The sequence below is a fragment of the Chiloscyllium plagiosum genome, unplaced genomic scaffold (assembly GCF_037043375.1).
Source record: "Chiloscyllium plagiosum isolate Xiang-an unplaced genomic scaffold, Cpla_swu_hap1 HiC_scaffold_13, whole genome shotgun sequence".
In the NCBI taxonomy this organism is placed as follows: domain Eukaryota; kingdom Metazoa; phylum Chordata; class Chondrichthyes; order Orectolobiformes; family Hemiscylliidae; genus Chiloscyllium; species Chiloscyllium plagiosum.
In genome coordinates, this window is record NW_028270151.1 from 38822695 (window position 1) to 38843730 (window position 21036).

The 21036-nt window shown below is 38.4% G+C and overlaps 1 protein-coding gene across 8 annotated transcripts in view; it reads right to left on the reverse strand.

The window, feature by feature from the left end:
* The window catches only part of LOC122555988 (guanine nucleotide exchange factor DBS), a 404319-nt gene that overhangs the window by 68227 nt on the left and 315056 nt on the right, over window positions 1–21036 (reverse strand). For 7 of the 8 annotated variants that reach the window (XM_043702332.2, XM_087993537.1, XM_087993538.1 and 4 more), the window contains 2 exons: window positions 20302–20368; window positions 14091–14200 (listed from right to left, as the gene is read on the reverse strand). In XM_043702332.2, the coding sequence (XP_043558267.1) occupies window positions 14091–14200; window positions 20302–20368 (177 nt within the window). The remainder of the gene's footprint in view (window positions 1–14090; window positions 14201–20301; window positions 20369–21036) is intronic. The other variant, XM_043702330.2, reaches the window with a different exon arrangement.

Sequence of the window (21036 nt, forward strand, 5' to 3'; positions counted from 1 at the left end):
GAGAAAATGTGACACTACTGGAAAAATCAAATTCTTGATGTCAAGAAAACAATTCCAATTTTCCCTTCAGTGTTGAAACTGCAAGTTCTAAATCAGGCTAATAAGTAGCAGCCATCTTATTTGATGCAATTGCATTTCATTGTTTACTAAAATCACCTCATTTCTATGTAGCTTTCAATTCTCCTTTCCTTCTCTGAGAATCTAGACAGCGCCAGTTCCCAACATAAAAGGAAGACCTGATCTCATTTCCCCAGTGGCAATGTTTGTTATGTTTGTTTTGGGATATAATAGCTGGGTTCTTCCACTGAGGTGGAGTGGGGAGGGGTTGGGGTGTGCGGTGGATGGTGGGAAGTAGAGTTTGCCTTCTGTGAGGGGAATAGATTCCGAACAGAATAGTATAAACGAGTGTTTGTGCTAAACTACAGATTCACCACAAAACTTTGTAAATTTCTACAAGTTGTTTGCAGCCGAATTCAACATACGGATAGCAATCTGTTAAACAACTCTGCTGCACCACACCGCATCAATGGCATACCTATAGTATGTGCCAATAGCTTAGGCAGAAAACACACTGCATGCACTTTAACCAAATATCTATATCTGAGAGTAAAAAGGGTCCAGTCCTTAGTGGCGTTAAGAGCATCTATGCTCAATCTGAGATTGACGCTATAATCAGTTTAGAGGCTCATCTTTTGCAGTAGAAGGTATTTCATCAGGGTCAGTCAGGCACTTGGTCTTACCTAGGGATTCATGTCCTAGCAGTCTATGAATTTGGCCAAGGTAAGTCTGGCAGGTCAAGTTCAACCAATTTACCTATTATCAATACATTCATCAGGGTGCAGTAGAGGCTTCATTCCGAGGTTTGGTTTGTGTACAGTCGGGGCTTTCCTTTCTCAAATCATTTGAGAAATGGTCCATAGTCATTCCCAAGCGTTTGGGCTTTAATGGTCAGGATACAATCCATGGAGTACTGAGAAAAGTGGGAAGCTCAACTCTGGTGATGCAGACTGAGACATTGGAGGGATACTAACAGTGAAAGTGGGCATTTCAAGATCAAAAGGTGAGATCTCCCAGAGAATAGAATGGGATGGCAAATTGTGGAGAGGAAATTAAAAGTCACAATCACTCTGTGTTTAAAATTAGGAGAGTGTATGGCAATTTGCAAAGCCGTGGGCTGAGGGGATAAACTGGGAATATTAATGGTTATACAATGAGGATGAATGGAAATAGTAGGGGGCAGCCAATTGGTCATTGGTCAAAGGGAACATGAAGAATGGCCGGGGGGGGGGGGGGGGGGGTGGTGGTGGGGTCAGCCTAAGTCTCAAGGAGACCCTGGAACTCATGCACAAGGATGCAAATCTGAAACCCTGCCATCTTGAATTCAAAGTCAACTGTTCAATAATGAAAGAAAATGGCTGCTACTGCCTGCAAAGCAGTTTGAGTAAGTTAATTTGTTTCTCTTTGAATGTTGAATATAACTCTTCTAATGTGACGTCCTTCATCTACTGATTCAGTAATGTCAGTCAACTGCAACTCATTAGTAGGTCATTCTTTTTCGAAAAATGAGCATTAAATATATAACAATCATGATGATTACATCATTTACATAACTAGTCTGTTACCATATCAGATAAGCAAATCTATGGGACGTGATCTTAAAATTCTCACTTGGGTTTGCTATTTTTGGATTGCTTTTCATATCTGATACTGGAAGATAATACGTCAGAGGGAGTACATTCACACATAAACGTAGCACATAGTCTGTGATGTTCAAGGTGCCTTTTTGGGATAGTGTGTTATTACAGTGGATAAGAACCCCAATTCCATTCATCCAATGTAGCATTATTAACTTAATTCAGCAACATATAGCTGGATAAGGTTAAACAGCTCAGAGCACCTTATTAAGGCATAATATTGGCCTCTTTGTCAAGCTGTGATAGTATAAACTTCCAAACTATAATAACTGTTCATGGATTGAAAGAATTGACAAAGATAAACTATTATACACAAAGGGCTCAGCAATAACTCTTTCTGGAATAAGCTATTAAGGGACAAGGGCAAACTTAAATAGGAACTGAAAACAATTAGTCATGCCTGGGAAAAGAATAAGTCCACAACTTCTTGATTACTGGCTGCTTTGTGCAACAAGGACAACTGATTACCCTGCAGAAGAACTTAAGGAGTAAGCTGTATCTTCAAACAGACAGTCAATGCCAAATATAACAAGGAACAAGGAAACTACTTCTGATAAGAAGACAAGCTGCACTCTTATAATATTTTGGATGAAAGAATCTAGAAGAATATCAATATTGCAACACCATAGACCTGAAGGACGAGAATTTGTATAAGAATCCAGCTAGAACAACTCAGCAGCAGAACTTCAAAGAACAACATTGCACAAGGATCAAACCCTGGACATCAGTGATATGCATTTTTAGTTGGCATTGTAATTAAATTCCACCATTAATCAGGTAATAGTTGAGTTGTGAGGCTTAACTTGAGGGGTTTTATTTTGGTTGCTACATGTAATAAAGGTTAAATCATTGGTTCAGTACTTGATTGTCCTGTGAGATTTCTTAACAAGTAACTGAATTAAGAGTAAATTTATCCATAACAAAGGGTGTTGCTGGGTGACCTTCGATAAGAAGTGACTTTAAGTTGCTCCAAAGTCAAATCTATCAGTCTTATATTCTCAGAAATTTTGCCCTAGCCTGAATTAAGAGGGCAACTTCCCCACATGATGACCAGGATTCAAGTGGATGGATACAAACAGAGGTAACAATTTTCAGATTTAATCAGAACATTTACACTTTCGAATTATTGAATTTGGCACAGGAGCCTAGTTTTGAAATCATGGCAGAAAACAAATCTGAATGGGAGAGCTTGGTTAAGGAATACTTAAATAAAAAATTACTGAAGTTGATAGAGTATTAGGAAGCTTGTTACTAGTCCTGGGTACCAAATAATTTATTAGAGTCAGGCAGGAAGTCTATGCAAAAGCGCACACCCAAACAGAATGGGCTGATGGGAATTTGTTGTCATTTTCGGAAATATGGTATGTGAAGTGTGCGTTAAAGGAGGGAAATGCTGTGATTAGTGGGTTGAAGTCAGAAAATGAGGAATTACAGCCAGAACATGCAGAGCTAAAACAGAAACTTGACACCTTAGAGACTGTCAGTCAGGAAAAGGCTGGTTTCCAGATGGAAAATATAGAGTATAAAGGAATGGGTTAATCTCTGGAGAATGCCAATCAGGAAAAGGGAGTTTACTTCTCAAATTCAATTTGAGACTGAATTTGAGTGAACAGGAATACCAGGAAGGGACAGGGGCAGGTTCAGGAGTCAAAAATTATGACTCAGGAACTGGTAAGTAAATGTAAAGATCTCCAGGCAGCAATAAAAGTCCTACATCAAGCACAGCTTGAGCAACAGTGTAGAATTCTAATCATTCTAAATGCTAACAAGAAATTGCTGCCCTGAAGTCACATCTTTCCAGCAACAGGGGTTTGTCTGTGCTTTGGAACCCGGACAAAATTTAGGGCACAAAAGTGGTGATTCAGTTTGATGAAACTGCATGTTAATATGACTATAATCCCAACCCCGGTATCCTCCTGCCACACTCTGATAAAGGCTCCCTGTCTTCATCTATATAAGTCTGGCACAAGCCCTAAATAAAGATTTAAAAATTGGTGAAAATCCAACAACACAAATTAGGATACATGCAATCAGCCAGAAATTGGGGCATAAATAGGTGTTTGGAAAAGTGAGACAGAATTTGAGACGAGGCTGTAAAGGGTGTGGGTAAACTCTAGAGTCAGACATGAGAAGTATTGAGACCTATCACATGAAATGTCAGAGGGGGAAGACATTATTTTTGATACACCTTAGAGGACCAGAATGGAAATTTAGTGAAAGCCAGACCCCAAAACTAATCAATTCCCATATCCATATGATGAACCATATATATATATATATGGAGAGAGAGAGAGAGAAAGACACACACAGAGACAGAGAGAAACAGCAATAAACCTGAACTTGAACTGCAGTCCTTTGTTTATCTCAAAGTAACAGGAGAGGTCCACATTCCTGATGAAGGGCTTATGTCCGAAACGTTGACTCTCCTGCTCCTCAGATGCTGCCTGAGCTGCTGTGCTTTTCCAGTGCCACACTCTTTGACTCAAAGTAACAGCACCACAGTAACCATGTTTTTGGAGTAATAATTTGATCAAAGTTAAAAATCACACAACACCAGGTTATAGTCCAACAGGTTTAATTGGAAGCACACTAGCTTTCGGAGCGACGCTCCTTCATCAGGTGATTGTGGAGGGCTTAATTGTAGCACAGAATTTATAGCAAAAATTTGCAGTGTGATGTAACTGAAATTATACATTGAAAAGTTGATTGTCTGTTAAGCCTTTCATCCGTTAGAATACAGTGATAGTTTCACTTCTTTCATGTGTAAATCACAAAACCCATTTTTTATAAAAAGTTGTATTCTCGGGTTAGCTGTTAACAATGGTGATAGCTAGACAATATGTTGAAGGTGTTAGCCCCCTGTGTTCTCTGTCTATGACCTGATGATTAGATTGATTCTAATCTAAAAAGTGAGATAACAGAGTTTTACATAAATTCGTGCAGTTTTTGAGCTCAGAGTTCTACATGAATGTATGCAGTTTTTCAGCAAAGTGCAATGTAACTCTGCAAGTACAAATTCACCCCACAAAATATATGTGTGCATGTGGGTCTTTGTCTGTGTGTGTCTGTCTGGAGTGGGGGTTGTGAGTGTGAGAAAGTGTGTGTGTGTGCGCGCGCTACCCCTACCCCAGACAGACACACAAACACACAGACAAAGACCCACATGCACACATATTTTGTGGGGTGAATTTGTACTTGCAGAGCTACATTGCACTTTGCTCAAAAACTGCATACATTCATGTAGAACTCTGAGCTCAAAAACTGCATGAATTTATGTAAAACTCTGTTATCTCACTTTTTAGATTAGAATCAATCTAAACATCAGGTCATAGACAGAGAACACAGGGGGCTAACACCTTCAACATATTGTCTAGTATCATCATTGTTAACAGCTAACCCGAGAATACAACTTTTTATAAAAGATGGGTTTTGTGATTTACACATGAAAGAAGTGAAAACTATCACTGTATTCTAACAGATGAAAGGCTTAACAGACAATCAACTTTTCAATGTATAATTTCAGTTACGTCACACTGCAAATTTTTGCTATAAATTCTGTGTTACAATTAAGCCCTCCACAATCACCTGATGAAGGAGCGTCGCTCCGAAAGCTAGTGTGCTTCCAATTAAACCTGTTGGACTATAACCTGGTGTTGTGTGATTTTTAACTTTGTACACCCCAGTCCAACACCGGCATCTCCAAATCATAAATTGATCAAAGTGCTGTATAAAACATTTCATAGGCAACAATCCTGATGAGTACAAATTTTGGAAGAACAAAACTTAGATTAAGGATCTGTGTAAACTGATGAACTGTAAATAAGTACAGAAACTGTTTTTTTTTGTTTTTGAGCTTTAGACAAACTATGAAGCAGATTATTGAAATTGTACTGCTGGTTTTCACAAGTCCAGTACAGAGCAGTAGTAGGGATCCAGTGCTCAGTGGAGATGGACATGGTGGATACATAACCAAACACTGACATATGCAGATTGATAGCATTGGGTGATAGCTCTGCCCAAAATTCTATGCATTAATTTTACATGGAAGTTAAGTTCATTTGCGCTGATGGTATGCACAGAACTTAAGTCATACTGACAGCGGAAGTGATTGAAACCGTGTAGTGTCCTGCCCAAAAAGGAGGGCCTGAAGAGAGGTAATTATGTGAAGTATGGGTAAAGTGTTGTATGAAAATGTTCATCATGAATTGATACAGATTATGTTTGAATCTCTTAGGTATTCAATTATCATCATGGTTTACCTAGCATTTATAAGGAACTGGGTTAATCTAAGGAAAAAACAGGAAGAGCAGAAGTTTGATACGAGGTTCTGCAAACATTTATGGTGCAGACATTTCTGCAGTTAATGGTGTAGACAGCAGTGGTATATATGATCAATTAAATCAATGAACTTCTCAAGTTAAAGTTAAACTGGGTGCAATGAATGATAATACTAACCTTAGTAGTCATACAGGGGAACCATCAACAACACTGCATTTCATAATGTTAGCATCTTAAAATCACATGCCGGCATGATCAACACATTAATAAAGGAAGCAGGAAAGAGCGGTCAAGATGGGACAAATATAAATTTGTGTTGTATATTGATGTTAGATCAATATCAAGAAAGGGTAAATCATATGAAAAAGGGAGAAGTTCCTTTTTAAGGATATTCCCTACTGGTAAATTAAGGAGATTAGCAAAATTATGGACAAATATTTCATGTACTGGTTGCAACAGAATAGACTTGTGTTAGGGATACCTGTTATGTCTAAATGCGACCAATAGTTCAATGTTGCAACAGTGCAAATTATTGGAGTAATCCAAAACATCATCTGGATTAGCATTAAGGTGGTTCTACCTTATATGGTAGAAGGTGAGGGAGGGACAGAACTTTTAGGGACAGCACTTAAGGAATGCTAATAGACTGATCAAACTATTGCTTGTCCCTGTCCCACTTACACAACTGGACAAGCCACATGCAGTTTTGAAACAATTGACAGAAGTCTTGAAATTTCAAGTCCCACTTAAGACAACATAATCAGAGTTGGATATGCAAGCACAGGAGAATACTGTATCACAATATTGTTAAAAGGATATCATTATCATAACCTGTCTTGTCCTATCACTAATTCAACATTTAGCATTCACCCTCAAATGCCCATGCAGATAAGAACTATGGAATGGATTAGCATTAGGAGGAGAAAATCTGTGACTTTTGACATGGCTGACTCAGCTCAAGAAATGGCTAAGTCTTTCTGGTAAAAGTATTAAGTCCATATTGACCTACAAAGGGAACATTTGGAAGAAATAAAAGAGATCTTGAGAAAGGCACACAGGTTACTTGTTAAAATTCAGCAGGATAGCTGGACATCAACCAAGAAGCTGGAAGAAGATAGCAAGCCAGGCACCTGAAGACTGGTTAATACCTGAAACGTTGACTTCTCCAACACCTGATGCTGCCTGGCTTGCTGTGTTCTTCCAGCCTCCCATTTTTCTACTTTGGATTCCAGCATCTGCAGTTTCTTTGTCTCTAAGTTAGAGAATCAAAACAGATATTAAAAACATTAAGGAACAGTCTTGGTGGGATGACATCTGGAATTGGGGCAGTAATATACATACTACCACATGATTTCGTATTATTTCACATCTTGTTCTTATTCATATTTTCTGTACTTGGATCTATCTTGTTTCTATTACTGTCATTTTTCAATATTGGTGTCAGCAACAAATGTAGCAGTCGAAAAGGGAATCAGTTCTGTTAAGACATGATCATCTAAACCTGTAATGGGTTAAGCATAATGTATGTTTATTATTTAATTTTGGTTTGTGATTTATTTACTGATCGTTAATCTGTAACTCATTTATTGGTTATTGATTTACATATATCTGTACCAGATAATAAAATGGTGCACATTTAAGTTGTGCATGAACCGATATGTTGAAAAATGATCAGTTCCACTCATGTTTATTCATTATACTAAAATAATGAACAAAGAGAAGGGATTGTGATATCATAAACTACTGAACTTTAATAATTGTTCATGGATTGAAACAATTGGCAAAGGTAAACTGTTACACACAAAGGGATCAGGAAAAACCCTGTCTGGAATAAGCTATTAAAGGGCAAGGCCAAACTTATATAGGAACTGAAAACAATTAGCCATGCTTGGGAAAAGAAGAAGTTGAAGTTTCTTGATAATTGGCTGCTTTGTGCAAAAAAGAGAACTGATTACTCTGCTGAAGAATTTAAGTAGCTAATCACAGGTAAGCTGTATCTTGAACAGACAGTCAATGCCAAATGTAACAAGCAACAAGGAATCTATTTCTGCAAAGAAGGCTAGCTGCAGACTTACAAAATTTTGGATTAAAGAACCTAAAAGAAATTCAACAGTGTCACACCATAGACCTGAAGGATGAAAATCTGTATAAGAATCCAGCCAGAACAATTCAGCAAAAGAACTTCAAAGAACAACATTGCATAAGGATCAAACCCTGGATATCAGAGACAGACACTGTTGGTTGGAATCACTCTGGTGGCACTTTGTAGTATAACTTAGAAAGTGTGTGTCACATCATTATAGCATGCTGTGCCTTTCATAAATGGAGCTGACAAAGTGTGGGGGATATCTTGCAGAAGAAATGGGGATGAATAGTAATCATCTGAGGATGAAGGTGAGGATGAGAATCAGGACATTGATTGCAAAGGACCACGATAGAGTTATACACTATTGAATGTGAAGGGCAAGATAAAACCCAACTTCTAGGCTAAACAAGATTCGCCAAGGCACTTTCCATCTTGACTTGGAAATATAGCATCATTCCTCAGCGTTGCAAGATCAAAATTCTGGGAGCCCCATCACAACAGGATTGTGGACAGAGCTACATCACACTTGGTACAGTGGTTCAAGAAGGCATCTGATCTCCACCTTCTCAAGAGCAACCAGGGATGGCCAATAATGTTGGCCAGTCAGTGATGCCCAGGTCCCACAAGTAAACAAAACAAGGCTGGGTGTGGACTTTCTTTCATAGTATTACTTTCTGTTGATTATGTGGCAAGAAACCTCATGACAGTCCAAAGTACCTGTAGCCCTGATTATTTCTACCATCGTGTCATAAAGTTATACATCCCCACAGAAACTGGCCCTTCGGCCCACCATTTCTGCATCAACCAACAAACACTAAACTATGCTAATCCTATTTACCTGCACTTCGTCCATAGCTTACTATGCCTTGGCATTGTAAGTGCTTGTCCAGCTGCTTCTTAAATATTGTGACAGCACCAGCCTCCACCATCATCTCTGGTAGACTGTATAACTTAATCAGAAACCCTCCCCCCACCCCAAACCTAACCAACACCCCCACCCCCTGACTTTCGCCAAACCTCCTTTGCTCCAGATTAAACAAACCAAGCTTATCCAGTTTTTCATCATAACTGACACTTTTCATCCCAGACAGCATGCTGGTGAATCTCCCCTTCACTTTCCTCAGTGCATTCACATCTTTCCAATAGTGTAGCAACCAGAACTGTGCCCTAACCAATGCTCTATGAAGTTATAAGATTTCCTTGCTCTTATATTCCATGCCCCTACTAATGAATGCAACCATCCAGTGGAGTGCTTCTTCACTACCCTGTTTACCTGTACTGACACCTTCAGGGATCAATGGACTTGTAGATCAAGATCCCTTTGTTCCTCAGTACTCCCTAGAGACACATCATTCATTATAGAGTCATAGTGTCAGAAATGTACAGCACAGAAAATAACCCTTTGGTCCAACTCGTCCATGCCAACCAAATATCCCAACCTAACTTAGTCCCACCTGCCAGCACTCAGCCCATATCCCTCCAAATCCCTCCTATTCATATACCTATCCAGATGCCTTTTAAATGGTCCAATTGTACTAGCCTCCACCACTTCCTCTGGCAGCTCATTCCATACACACAACACCCTCTACATGAAACAGTTGCCCCTTAGGTCTCTTTTATATCTTTCCCCCTCACCCTAAACCTATGCCTTCTAGTTCTGGGCTCCCCCACCCCAGGGAAAAGACCGTGTCTCTTTATCATATCTGTGCCCCTCATGATTTTGTAAACTTCTATAATGTCACCTCTCCGCCTCCGACGCTCCAGGGAAAACAGCCCCAGCCTATTCAGCCTCCCCCTATAGCTCAATCCTCCAACCCTGGCAACATCCTTGTAAATCTTTTCTGAACCCTTTCAAGTTTCACAACATCTTTCCAATAGGAAGGAGACCTAATTTCCTTACTAGACCTCCCAAAATGCATCACCTCATATTTATCAGGATTAAATTCCATCTGCCATTGATCTGCCCAACTTACCAGCTGATCAATATCATTTGTAGTCTGGTTCACTAATGTGATATCTGCCATTCATATCTGGTCTGGCCTACATGTGACTCCAGATGCACAGCAATGTGGTTGACTTTTAACTACACTCTATGAAATTAAATCTATTATGAAATCTCAACAAGAAGCAGCACAGATCACCTTGCATCGAACTAGACACTGGAAACAACAACAGTAAAACAGCTATGTGGACTCTGCAAAGTCCTCCTTATTGACTGCTAAGGGCTAGTGCCAAAATGGGAGCAGTGTCTGTTAGTCCAGTCAAACAATATTGTCCAAGGTATGATTCCATGAGTATGACTATGTCCCAGTTAACACCATCACCATCTGTTCTGTTCCACCGATGAAAGATCCAGCAGATGTGGTGACACAGTGATACAAAGGCAGGAGGGAGTTGCCCTGGTAGTCCTCAACATTGACTCTTGACCTCATGAACTCTCATGGCATCAGTTAAACATTGGTAAAGAAAACTCCTGTTGATTTGCCACGTATTGTCCTCCCTCAACTGTTGAATTAGTATTCTTCCATATTGAACAACACTTGGAGGAAGCACTGAGCATAACAAGAATGTAAAATGTACTCTGAATAGGCATTTAAATGTTAGCCATTAAGATTGGCTTGATTTGACAGCTATTCAGATCCTAAACAGCATAGCTGCTACACTGGCTCTGGAGCAGGTGGTAAGTTAACCAACAAGAGGGAATATCATACCATTTTCTCCTATAATGATACAAAAGGAGGGTCTCAGTATGGTGGAAGAGAATAAAAATGCTGTTAGAGGTGATGCAGGAGCGGGAGAGGTGGTGAGATTTCCCTAATGAGTTAGTAGGACGTATACATGGCAGATAGGGTGAACAGTTTGGGAGGATGAGGCGTATGAGAGTCATTGAATGGACATGCTTCACATAATAGTAAGAGTTACAGTTCATGAGCATTGATAAGAGATTTGTTTAGTTGGACAGTTAGAGTGAGTACTAATGCCCCTGTGAAGTGGCAGAGAGAACACTTAGTCTTATGGAATGCAGAGGTCATTTTTTTTGGCACAGAAGGGCATTTCTAATAAACTGGGACACCAGAAGTAACCTATGACACTAGCTCTGGCCATGCTGTCTGTGTCTGGTAGAATGGCCTCCCAGGAAATGCCCCTCACAGTCTGCTGCTTTACTGAGGACATAGCCCACAAAGGAAAGCTTGCACCCCATTTCCCTGCAGGGATTTGGAAATGCTGATGGATGAGATGCTGGGAAAGAGGGCCAGTTAAAAGTAGTGACCAATGTCAACAGAAGATGCACTTACAAGTAATGCTGGAAGTGAGAATATACATGTTTGAGAGGAAAATAGATAGAATCACTGTAAATACTTGTATAAATAATGTTGATTATGAAAAAAAATCACAGAATGCAAAGCAGCTAAATCATTGGTCATTGATGGCATATATTGAGGATTGAAGGATATCAAAGAGGTTTGGTGGCTCAGTAGTTAGCACTGCTGCCTCACCATACCAACGACCTGTGTTTAATTCCACCGTTGGGTGACTTCCTGTGTGGAGATTTCACATTCTCCCTGTATCTGCATGGGTTTCCTCTGAGTGCTCTTCAGTTTCCTCCCACAGTCCAAAGTTGTGCGACTTTGGTGGATTGGCCATGCTAAATTGTCCATAGTGTCCAGGGATGTGCAGGATAGTTGGATTAGCCATGGGAATTGCGGGATTACAGGAATAGGGTAGGGGTGTGTGTCTGAGTGGGATGCTGTACACAGGGTCAGTGTGGACATGATGGGTCAATGGCCCACTTCCACGCTGTAGGTTTCTATGATTTTGTAAGGAGCTTGCAATGACTCTGACATCATTTTTCAATGCTCCTTAGAAATCAAATTGTGTTAAGTAATTGCAGGTCATCAATGTAAAACATCTGTTTAAGGACATGAAGGATGGAAGAAGTAACTGAAGACACAGGTTAGCCAAACATCATTTATGAACAAATATTTAGAATCTATCATTTGTGATTACATTAGTAGACATGAATGAAATACTGAAGAACTGCCAGCATGAAATTGCTAAAAGCGGCTGAGTACAGTAATATTTATTCCACTAGAAGTACAGTGCTTCTTTATGTAAAAGCAGAAGTGAAGGGGTGGCATCAGCTCTGAAGTATTTCCCGGACATCAGGATTTATTAAAGAAGTGACTGATTGTATAGACAAAAATAATGCATTATTAATGCAACAGAATGCATTAAAACCCGGCTGTGATCCAGAAACGCAGGATTAGGAATAATGTGTTTTGTTTGGATTGAGAAGGGTTGAAAATTCTGTACCCTAGAATCAAAAGTAGACCCATAAGGTTAATTATTCATGACCTGATTGGTGGAAAAAGCAAAGTTGAAGTGAATTAAGCAGTCTTAGTATCTATTATTTGCCAAGTTCAAAATCTCCATTGTTGACTTGGTCCCAGTATTTTACCAAGAGAAAACTAATACCGAAGTGAATGAAGATATTATCCATATGACATTCTTTAGAGAAAGGTAAATGAAACTTTCTATTACATCAGCAACTGACTTTTAAATGCTGATTACACCATGCAAAATTAACCATATTTCACAAAAGGTGAAGCAGTTAGAGTTAAAAATGGACAATAGGAGTCAACGTACTAATTGTATCTATAATGGGAATACACTTTTACATTGCTTTAGCTGCACTTTCAAAATATTCTCAGAGCCAGGTGCATAGCAAGGGAACAGTAATGAAGCAAAGCAGGCAATCAGCACCAGTTTCAGTAAAGACTCCCTGAATTTATAGATATGTTTCATATTCATAAATCTTGTACCAATATAACACAATAGCATAAGTATAAAACATAGGAACATATAAATTAGGAATGGGAGTAGGCAATTCAGTCCTTTGAGCCCACTCTGCCATTTAACATGATCATGGCTGATCTTACCCTGGTCTCAACTCCATTTTCCTGCCTGCTTCCAATAGCCTTTTATTCCATTATTCATCAGAAACACATCTATTTCTTTCTTGAATCTGTTAATTGATTCTGCCTCCACTGCACTCCGGGACAGTGAGTTCCATGGATTCATAACCCACTGAAAGAAGTTGTTTCTCCTCATCTCAGTTTTGAACCCACCCCTTTTCAATCTATATGTATGCCCTCTTGTTTGAGACTGTCCCAAAAAGGGGAACATCTGTCTCACTTCCACCTTATCTCCTTTAGCATTTTATAAAGCTCAACCAGATGCCACCCTATTCTTCTGAACCCCAGCAAGTACAAGCCCAAGCTACTCAACCACTCTTCATATGACAGCCCTTTCATTACTGCAATGAATCTGGTGAACTTCCTCTGAACCATTTCCAGTACCACCACTTTGTTCATCAAGTAAGGAGACTAGAGCCTGACAAAATATACCATATGTGATCTCACCAATGCCTTGCACAATTGTAATAACACTTCTTTATTTTTATAATCCAGTCCTTTTGCAATAAATGCCAGGATTCCATTTGCCTTTCTATGCTGCACCTGCATACCCACTTTCTGTGATTCATGCACAAAGACACCCAGATCCCTTTGCACTGACACACTTTGAATCTGCTTTCCTTTTAAATAATAATTTGCTCTTTTGTTTTTCTGGCCAAAATGGGCAGCCTCACACTTATCCACATTAAACTCCATCTGCCAGATTTTAGCCCATTCTTCGAGAAGGCTAGATATGCCATTTCCCTTATCTATCTTGCTAGTTACATCCTCAAAGGTTTGTCAAGTACAAATTTTCATTTATGAAACCATGCTGACACTGGTGAATTCAGCTTTGTTTTTCCACTTGTTTTATCAAAACATTCTGGAAATATCTCCAATTTGCAAACATAAATGTGGGCATGCTTATAATAGTCATCTCTACATAAACTTTCATGTTTTGAGTTGAAAACTGGTTCAATATTTATTGGCATTCACATAACACATTGTTAATATTTTGAGTTAATACTTTATTGCCTGAATAAAGTCAGGATAATAAAACAAAGTGAATACAATTACCTCTCTTTTGTCTATTATTGGAGCTTGAGATTTCATTTTGCCTTTCAACTGTTTCAGAACTTGACGAATCGCATTTGTTGTCTTGTTGTAAAGATGATTTCCTTGTATATCTGTGGAAGAAAAATTGTTAAGGTTTAATTTGTGAACTTAACTGATTGTCATGTTAAATCTTTTCATGCCATGCTGGTATATAAGATGCTGACCCTGGTGAACTGAAACAAGCACTCAATTACAGACCTGTATCTTTGTGACTTTTCACAAATTTAAGGAATGAACTGTGTCTTAATAATCACTCTCTGTCATCCAAAATTCTTGCTGTGAAGATTGACTGCTATTAATTAATTTAATTGGTATCAATTATTTTGGGGTTTTATTGTATTCAAGTTAATATCTTTGAATATCATAGTATTAGTGAAGAACGCAAAAGCTTCATATGACCTTTCACTGGGTAGTAAATTATGTTGTGAAACATTTTGGGCTATTTGCATATAATAGCATTTGCTCATTGTAGTTAACCTCAAATCTTTATATATTATAAAATTTCATATGGAAATTTCTTCAGAACACATATTGATCATTCTAGATTGTCAAATTAAAAATGTTTTTTTAAAATATTGAATAAACATCTTATTTCTTAGAAATGTATAAAAACAGGAAGTATAACTCCTTCCCAAAATATATCTAATATTGTGTTCATCATAAGGCCATAGAAGATTCATTCTCCTTTCACATGCTTCACTTGGCAAACTTGCTGTTCAATATGCCTATTTTTCTCCAGTGACACTATGCTATAAGATGGTGACAGAACTGAATCTTAGTGTAATTTGTAATATGAAATGTGAAATGGCAACAAGTAAGAATGCTGATTTGCTTATGGACATACTGAACTTTTAATTCCAACATGCACCTTTTAAAAGAGGGCTGCTACAGCCAAAAGGTGAATGTGGATGTCACTTCAGTCTCTATGAGCCCATGGAATGGCTCCATCCTCTCTCAGCATGAAGCCATCTCCTGCACCATGTTTATGTTTTACCCATTACAGAGATACACACAAAAAAAAGTTAAAGAATTTTACTGCAAGCCCTGACGTGTGTATTAATAGACTGGCATACTAGTGTTTTTCAAACCATTTGCAAAGCCAAGCATCTTGCATTCAACTGCTCAACCACCAAAGTCAATACTACAAATCCCATCCAATGGAACAGCCAAAATATTCTACTATTGACTCTTCAGAAATAACTCAGAGGCTAATTTACATAGAATTCTTCAGCTATAATCTTTTCTTTGGACTTGTTTTTTATTCCTAATCTGTGTGCATGTGCACTTGCAATTATTTCTTCTTGCAGTTAGTGACTAACAAATACATTCTTTTGTTAACAGAAGAAAGCCTGGTTAAATTGGTGTCTTTTAAAATGTAACTTCATTTAGTGCAGGAAAAAGTTACCTACAAGGGAAAGGATCCATTGTAAATCAGCCTTGTTACAATCAACCGAAGGAGTGGGTGCATGAAGAAGGGGAGCCAATTCATCCCTTCTTATCTGAGAACTTAATGTTTTGGAATATCTAATATCTTCGAGAAGCACAACAAATTGGGAAAATCAACATTGAACTGGTTCTTACAGCCAGAAATGTGATAGGTAGAGAAATCCAACCTATTTCAAATTGCAGTATAATTTTTTGCATTTGCAATATCTATCCTTCACTGTGTGACCAGCACATTGAAAGTTGTTTACTGCAGCAAGCAATTGAACTAAAATGCATCTGCTAACACCAGAGGATGTATCTTTATGGGTTTCTAATCACCAGTTTGCAAAGACATTATCCATGTGCAGGTATGCATTTACTATGAAGTAAATATATAACACTCAACAGCAGCTCTGAAAAAAGATCCATTTCCTGAAAGATTGATTTTCTTTTTCTCTCCATAGATGCTGCCAGATCTGCTGAGTATTTCTAGAATTACCTGTTTTGCTTCCAGAGTTCCAGAATCTGCAGTATTTTGTATTTGTAGCAAACCTTTTAATTGATTGTTTTCAAAAGTTTATGATAAGATAAAAAGCTTGGCAGCATGTGCAAATAATTTGTGTCTACCAATTGTGATGCTGGGAACCTCAGTGGAAAGCTTTTGATTTGAATCATCCACTTGGTATTCTGTTCAAATGCTGCAGTCTTATCTTTTGAACTTGTGTGTTGGGGTTTGTCATAGAGTCATTATTAATAATGGGAATATTCATGGAACCTCTTCCTCTTGTTTATTCGTATATTATAGTCCATGATTTGTAGCGCAGAAATGCAGAATTTTAATGGATCCATTGTTTGTGAATCACTTAGCACCATTCCACATTGGTTCCACTATGTAGCATGCAATAGTCCAATGTTGTATCTTCACCAGGTTGATACTTCAATTCGTGAAGTAGATATTGATGCAATTCATCTTCATTTTTCATTGAGCCAGAGTTGTTACCCTGGCTAGATGGAAAAGAGAAAATGAGGGCTATGTCTGGTATGAAGTTAAAGACTGTGTTGGATACAAGTCTGTTGCTTTTGATCACTCAGAGCACTTCATGAATGCCCAGTGATGAGCTCCTGGATCATCTTTGGCACTTAACATGGTGGTGGTACCCTACACCATTAAGGAAAGTGCTCTTATTCTGAAGGTGAAACTTTGAGTGGAATTTTCTCAGGGTTGGGACAACTTTCAGGATATGGCCCAGACTTGTTATCACTTGTTACAGTCGGTGTACAAGGTGTAAGAGGCCATCTGTCAGTGCACTATCCAAATGAGGATAACAGGTGGATTCCTGTAGCACCAAGACTAGTAATGTTTAAAACCAGGTAGTTCTCTTGGAAGGAGAAAGTGAGGACTGCAGATGCTGGAGATCAGAGCTGAAAATGTGTTGCTGGAAAAGCGCAGCAGGTCAGGCAGCATCCAAGGAGCAGGAGAATCGACGTTTCGGGCATAAGTGCTCTCTTGGAAGAGATGGATGCTGCCATAGCAGAATGGGAAGCATGAGAATCCATTTTGAGAATCCCTTTGAAGAGGCTAATTTAAAATAAAACTCTGGACACAGCTGCCAGGCCTGCTAATTAATTATGTTCTGATGCTTGTTGGAGGGATGGGGTAGGGGATAAGCAAAATGCCTCAAAGGATCCTCAGTAATTGGTTGATGTGACTATACTATGGCTTTAGGAGGTGTATTATGCCCTTTGTTTTAAGAGAAGATGGTTTTCATAATGAAAACCAAAAAAGTAAACAGCTTGTGAAGTCTTGATTTTTTTTGTGTTGGAACAATAGAAGCAGCCTGTATGGGGTGTGGTCAAACTCCCACAGAACCAGGATTTTTAATTTCAATAGCAATTGTTGCTGGGGTCTCAGCAGGGTTTGGGACTGCAGTACATCTCTCCCTGTTACACCCTCTCAGAATTTTCTCTTGATTTTTTTTCCTTCTGGGCTGCTAGAATTGCGACTGACCATCTATTTTATTGACTTTGACTTTGCCATTGCCAAGGGTGTGTTTATAGGATGTTACTATATTGGAACAGTTACTGTTTAGTAGTAAAATAATCTATTATTCTGTTAAGCTTTCCAATAGAGTTTAGTTATTCCAACTTCCTCTTTCTTTTGTTTATTTTAACTCTAGTTTATGAATAAAGTGTGTTTTCCTTCAAGTTTGACCAATTGAATTGCATCCAGAATGAAGTGCTTCTCACTTGCCTCTAAAATAGGAAAAATTTAGGGTATAGGCTATCTTCTTAATGTATTTTCAGGGGGTCTGGTCTGATCCATAACATTGACAATTCAGCCAGAGGTCCTGATAGGCTTGACATTCAATGATGGGCCTGCCCACTACTGGGAAGATTCTATTGGCATCTCCAGTCAATCTGAAAATGTGAAGCTAATTATTGAAATTACCTATAAATGCTGGATGGATAGCATCTGCAAGTGACAAACCTCCTCCATGAAGTTCACCTGAAGTAACAGCACATTGGACTAATGACCTAATAACTGAATTTTTGTCTGCTCTAAACTTTAAACCTGCCCTCACATGACTCGGAAGATTCCATTCTTTGTCTCTAAGGGAACTGTGAAGTGGTTACTACTACCAATGCTGGCATGAACTGGTGCATCTGTGACAAGTTGATTGCTGAAGATGTGTTCAAGTATGTTTTTTCTTAACGCTTGTCATACCCTAGTACCAGACTAGCAGCTATGCCCTTCAGAACATATGTAACCCATAAAAAGACATTATATGTTGCTAATGCCATTTATATAACATTTTAATACATGTGTACAGCTATATTTATATCCCCTCACTCAGTCATCTGCAGTTATAAAGTTGCAGAATGGGCAAGAAGCATTCAAATAATCCTTGCAAAATGATTAGAACTTCCTCCCATGTCACGAAGCAGCACTAAAAGTCAAGACGTGGATCGAGTCAATACTCTATGTAAAAGCAAAAACATTGTGGATGTTGAAAACCTGAAGTTTACACAAAAAAAAGTGATGGAGAAACTCAACAGGTTGGGTAACATCTGTGAATTGAGAAACAGTGTGAGTGTTTCAAGTCCAGTCCACTGTTCTTCAGAACTCAAGACTCTTCTAAAGCTTTCCTCCTTGCTGTTTACCACACCATGAATTTTTCTGCAAACTTACTGATCATAACTGCTACTTTCATGTTTAAATTATTAATGTACACAACAAATAGCAAGGTGTCCAGCACTGAATCCTGTGGTATACCACTGGACACAGGCTTCCATTCATGAAAACAAACTTCATCCATCATCCTCTGTTTCCTTCCTCTATGCCAATTTTGGATCCAATTTACAAAATTGCTATGGAACCCATGGGCTCTTACCTTCTTGGCCAGTCTCCCACATGAAACCTTGTCAAAAGCTTTACGGAAGTCCACATAGACAACATCCACTGGATGACCCTTATCTATAAATTTAATCGCCTCCTCAAAAAAACTCAATCAATCCTGTCAGACATGATCTGTCCAAGTCAAAGCCATGCTGACAATCTTTGATTAATACTGCCTCTCCATGTGGAGATTAATATTGTTGCTCAAAACATTTTCCTCAAGTTTCCCTACCACTGATGTTAGGCTATTGGCTAATGGTTCATTACTTATTCCCAATACCCTTCATGAATAATGTTACCACATCAGCTGACCTCCACTCTACTGGCACTTGAACAGTAGAGAACAGAATTTGAAAATTAATGTCAGTTTATATTCAATTCCTCTCATAATAAAGGATAGCATCATGCTTAGCATCCTTGATTATGTACTGTATGCAGTCCTGCATTCTAGCCTTTTCTTATTCAATCACCGGAACACCCCCTCATGTAAGTCATTGATGTAAATTGTAAAAATTTAACGTCCCAGCACAGACATATGCAGGACATTCAGTCCTTTAAGCATATCCTGCCAATCAGATATTTACACATACCATCTGCTTTTTGCCAATCTATCTTCTATTTACTATTCAAGCTAATATTTTGCCTTCTACGCCATGAGTTTTTATTTTCTGTGATAACTTTTTATGACACTTTATCAAATCAAATGCCTTTTAGAAATATAAATGGGTATGATAGAGATCCCTTTGGTACTAACATTTGAGTCAGTTTGTTCCTCTTTAACGCCATTTTCTAGTCATCTTTTCTGATGCCAGTCTAAAAATTAGCAAGTAACTGAAACAGAAATTGCTGGAAAACCTCAGCAGGTCTGGTAGCTTCTGTGAAGAAAAATCGGCATTAATGTTTTGGGTCGCGTGACACTTCCTCAGAACTCAAGTAACTGCAAGTAACTCATCTCAGTTTCATAGCTTGACACAGTAGACTTCGAATTTGTGATAGTTGAGTTTAGCATGGCATCATTAACTTGTTTCTGCAAATTGAAAGGTGGATGTTCAATCTAGATACAGGCTCTCTTGAAAGAAAATGAGTTGAAAGAAGGGTTTCCGAGGAAGGAATCTTCCAGTGTAAATTAATAGCACTGGTTAGGAAATTTACATTTTTAAATATTAGGGGAAATTTAAACTGACAATAAGTACACCATTTCAATACAGTGAATTCTACATAGCAGCTGTGACTAAACGCTGATAATTAATATCAATGATCAGAAAAGATAAAGCTCAGGAATCTCTTATAATGCAGTCAAGTAAAACACTACAATTGTTAATTACAAAAAATGACCTGACAACATATTACCTGTTGGGTGTGTTCAGTGGAGCCTGGTAAACATGTTCCTGTATCCTCTGATTTAACTGACTTGCTTCTTTCATACAAATGAGAAAGGAAAATATTTTTATACAGAATTTGTTCCAATAGACCATTCTTCCAGGAATCTTCAATCTATTCATATTTGGACTTTTGGATAGCTTTCCTGTTCCTGCATATGACACTTACACATTACTCGGATGCAGTGAGAATAGAAAAATTGGGCAGCAAGCAACACTTGTAAAGGCATCCAATTTTCTGTTCAGTTAAATTAGTGGTTGCTAGAATTGAGTGGACTTTGCCACAAATATACCTTTCTCTGATTTCCCTTGTGTCAGAGTGCCCAGGTGATCTGATTGCATCAGGTGCAGAAGCAGGGAAATCTATCCTTTAATATATCTGAGACATCAAATCAAGCTATATTGATTGTTAATTGATATAAACTCTAAGAATGCAATTAAACATTAAGTCTGTAACATCAACAAGCCTCAAACAAAACTTGTACTTGGCAAGATTCTCTTTGCCTATAGTCATGGTCAAGTGGAATGGGGCTCCAATCAAAGCAGTTCATTTGGGTATTAATTAACACGCTGAAGTTGAGCTGGATAAGTATCAGGATAGGAATGGAACTTGGTGTTAGAAAGCAAGTATAAATGGTCATTTTTTATTTACAGATTTATAATTAATCTGTTCACATGTTATGATACACCTTTGGTAAACGGGCAG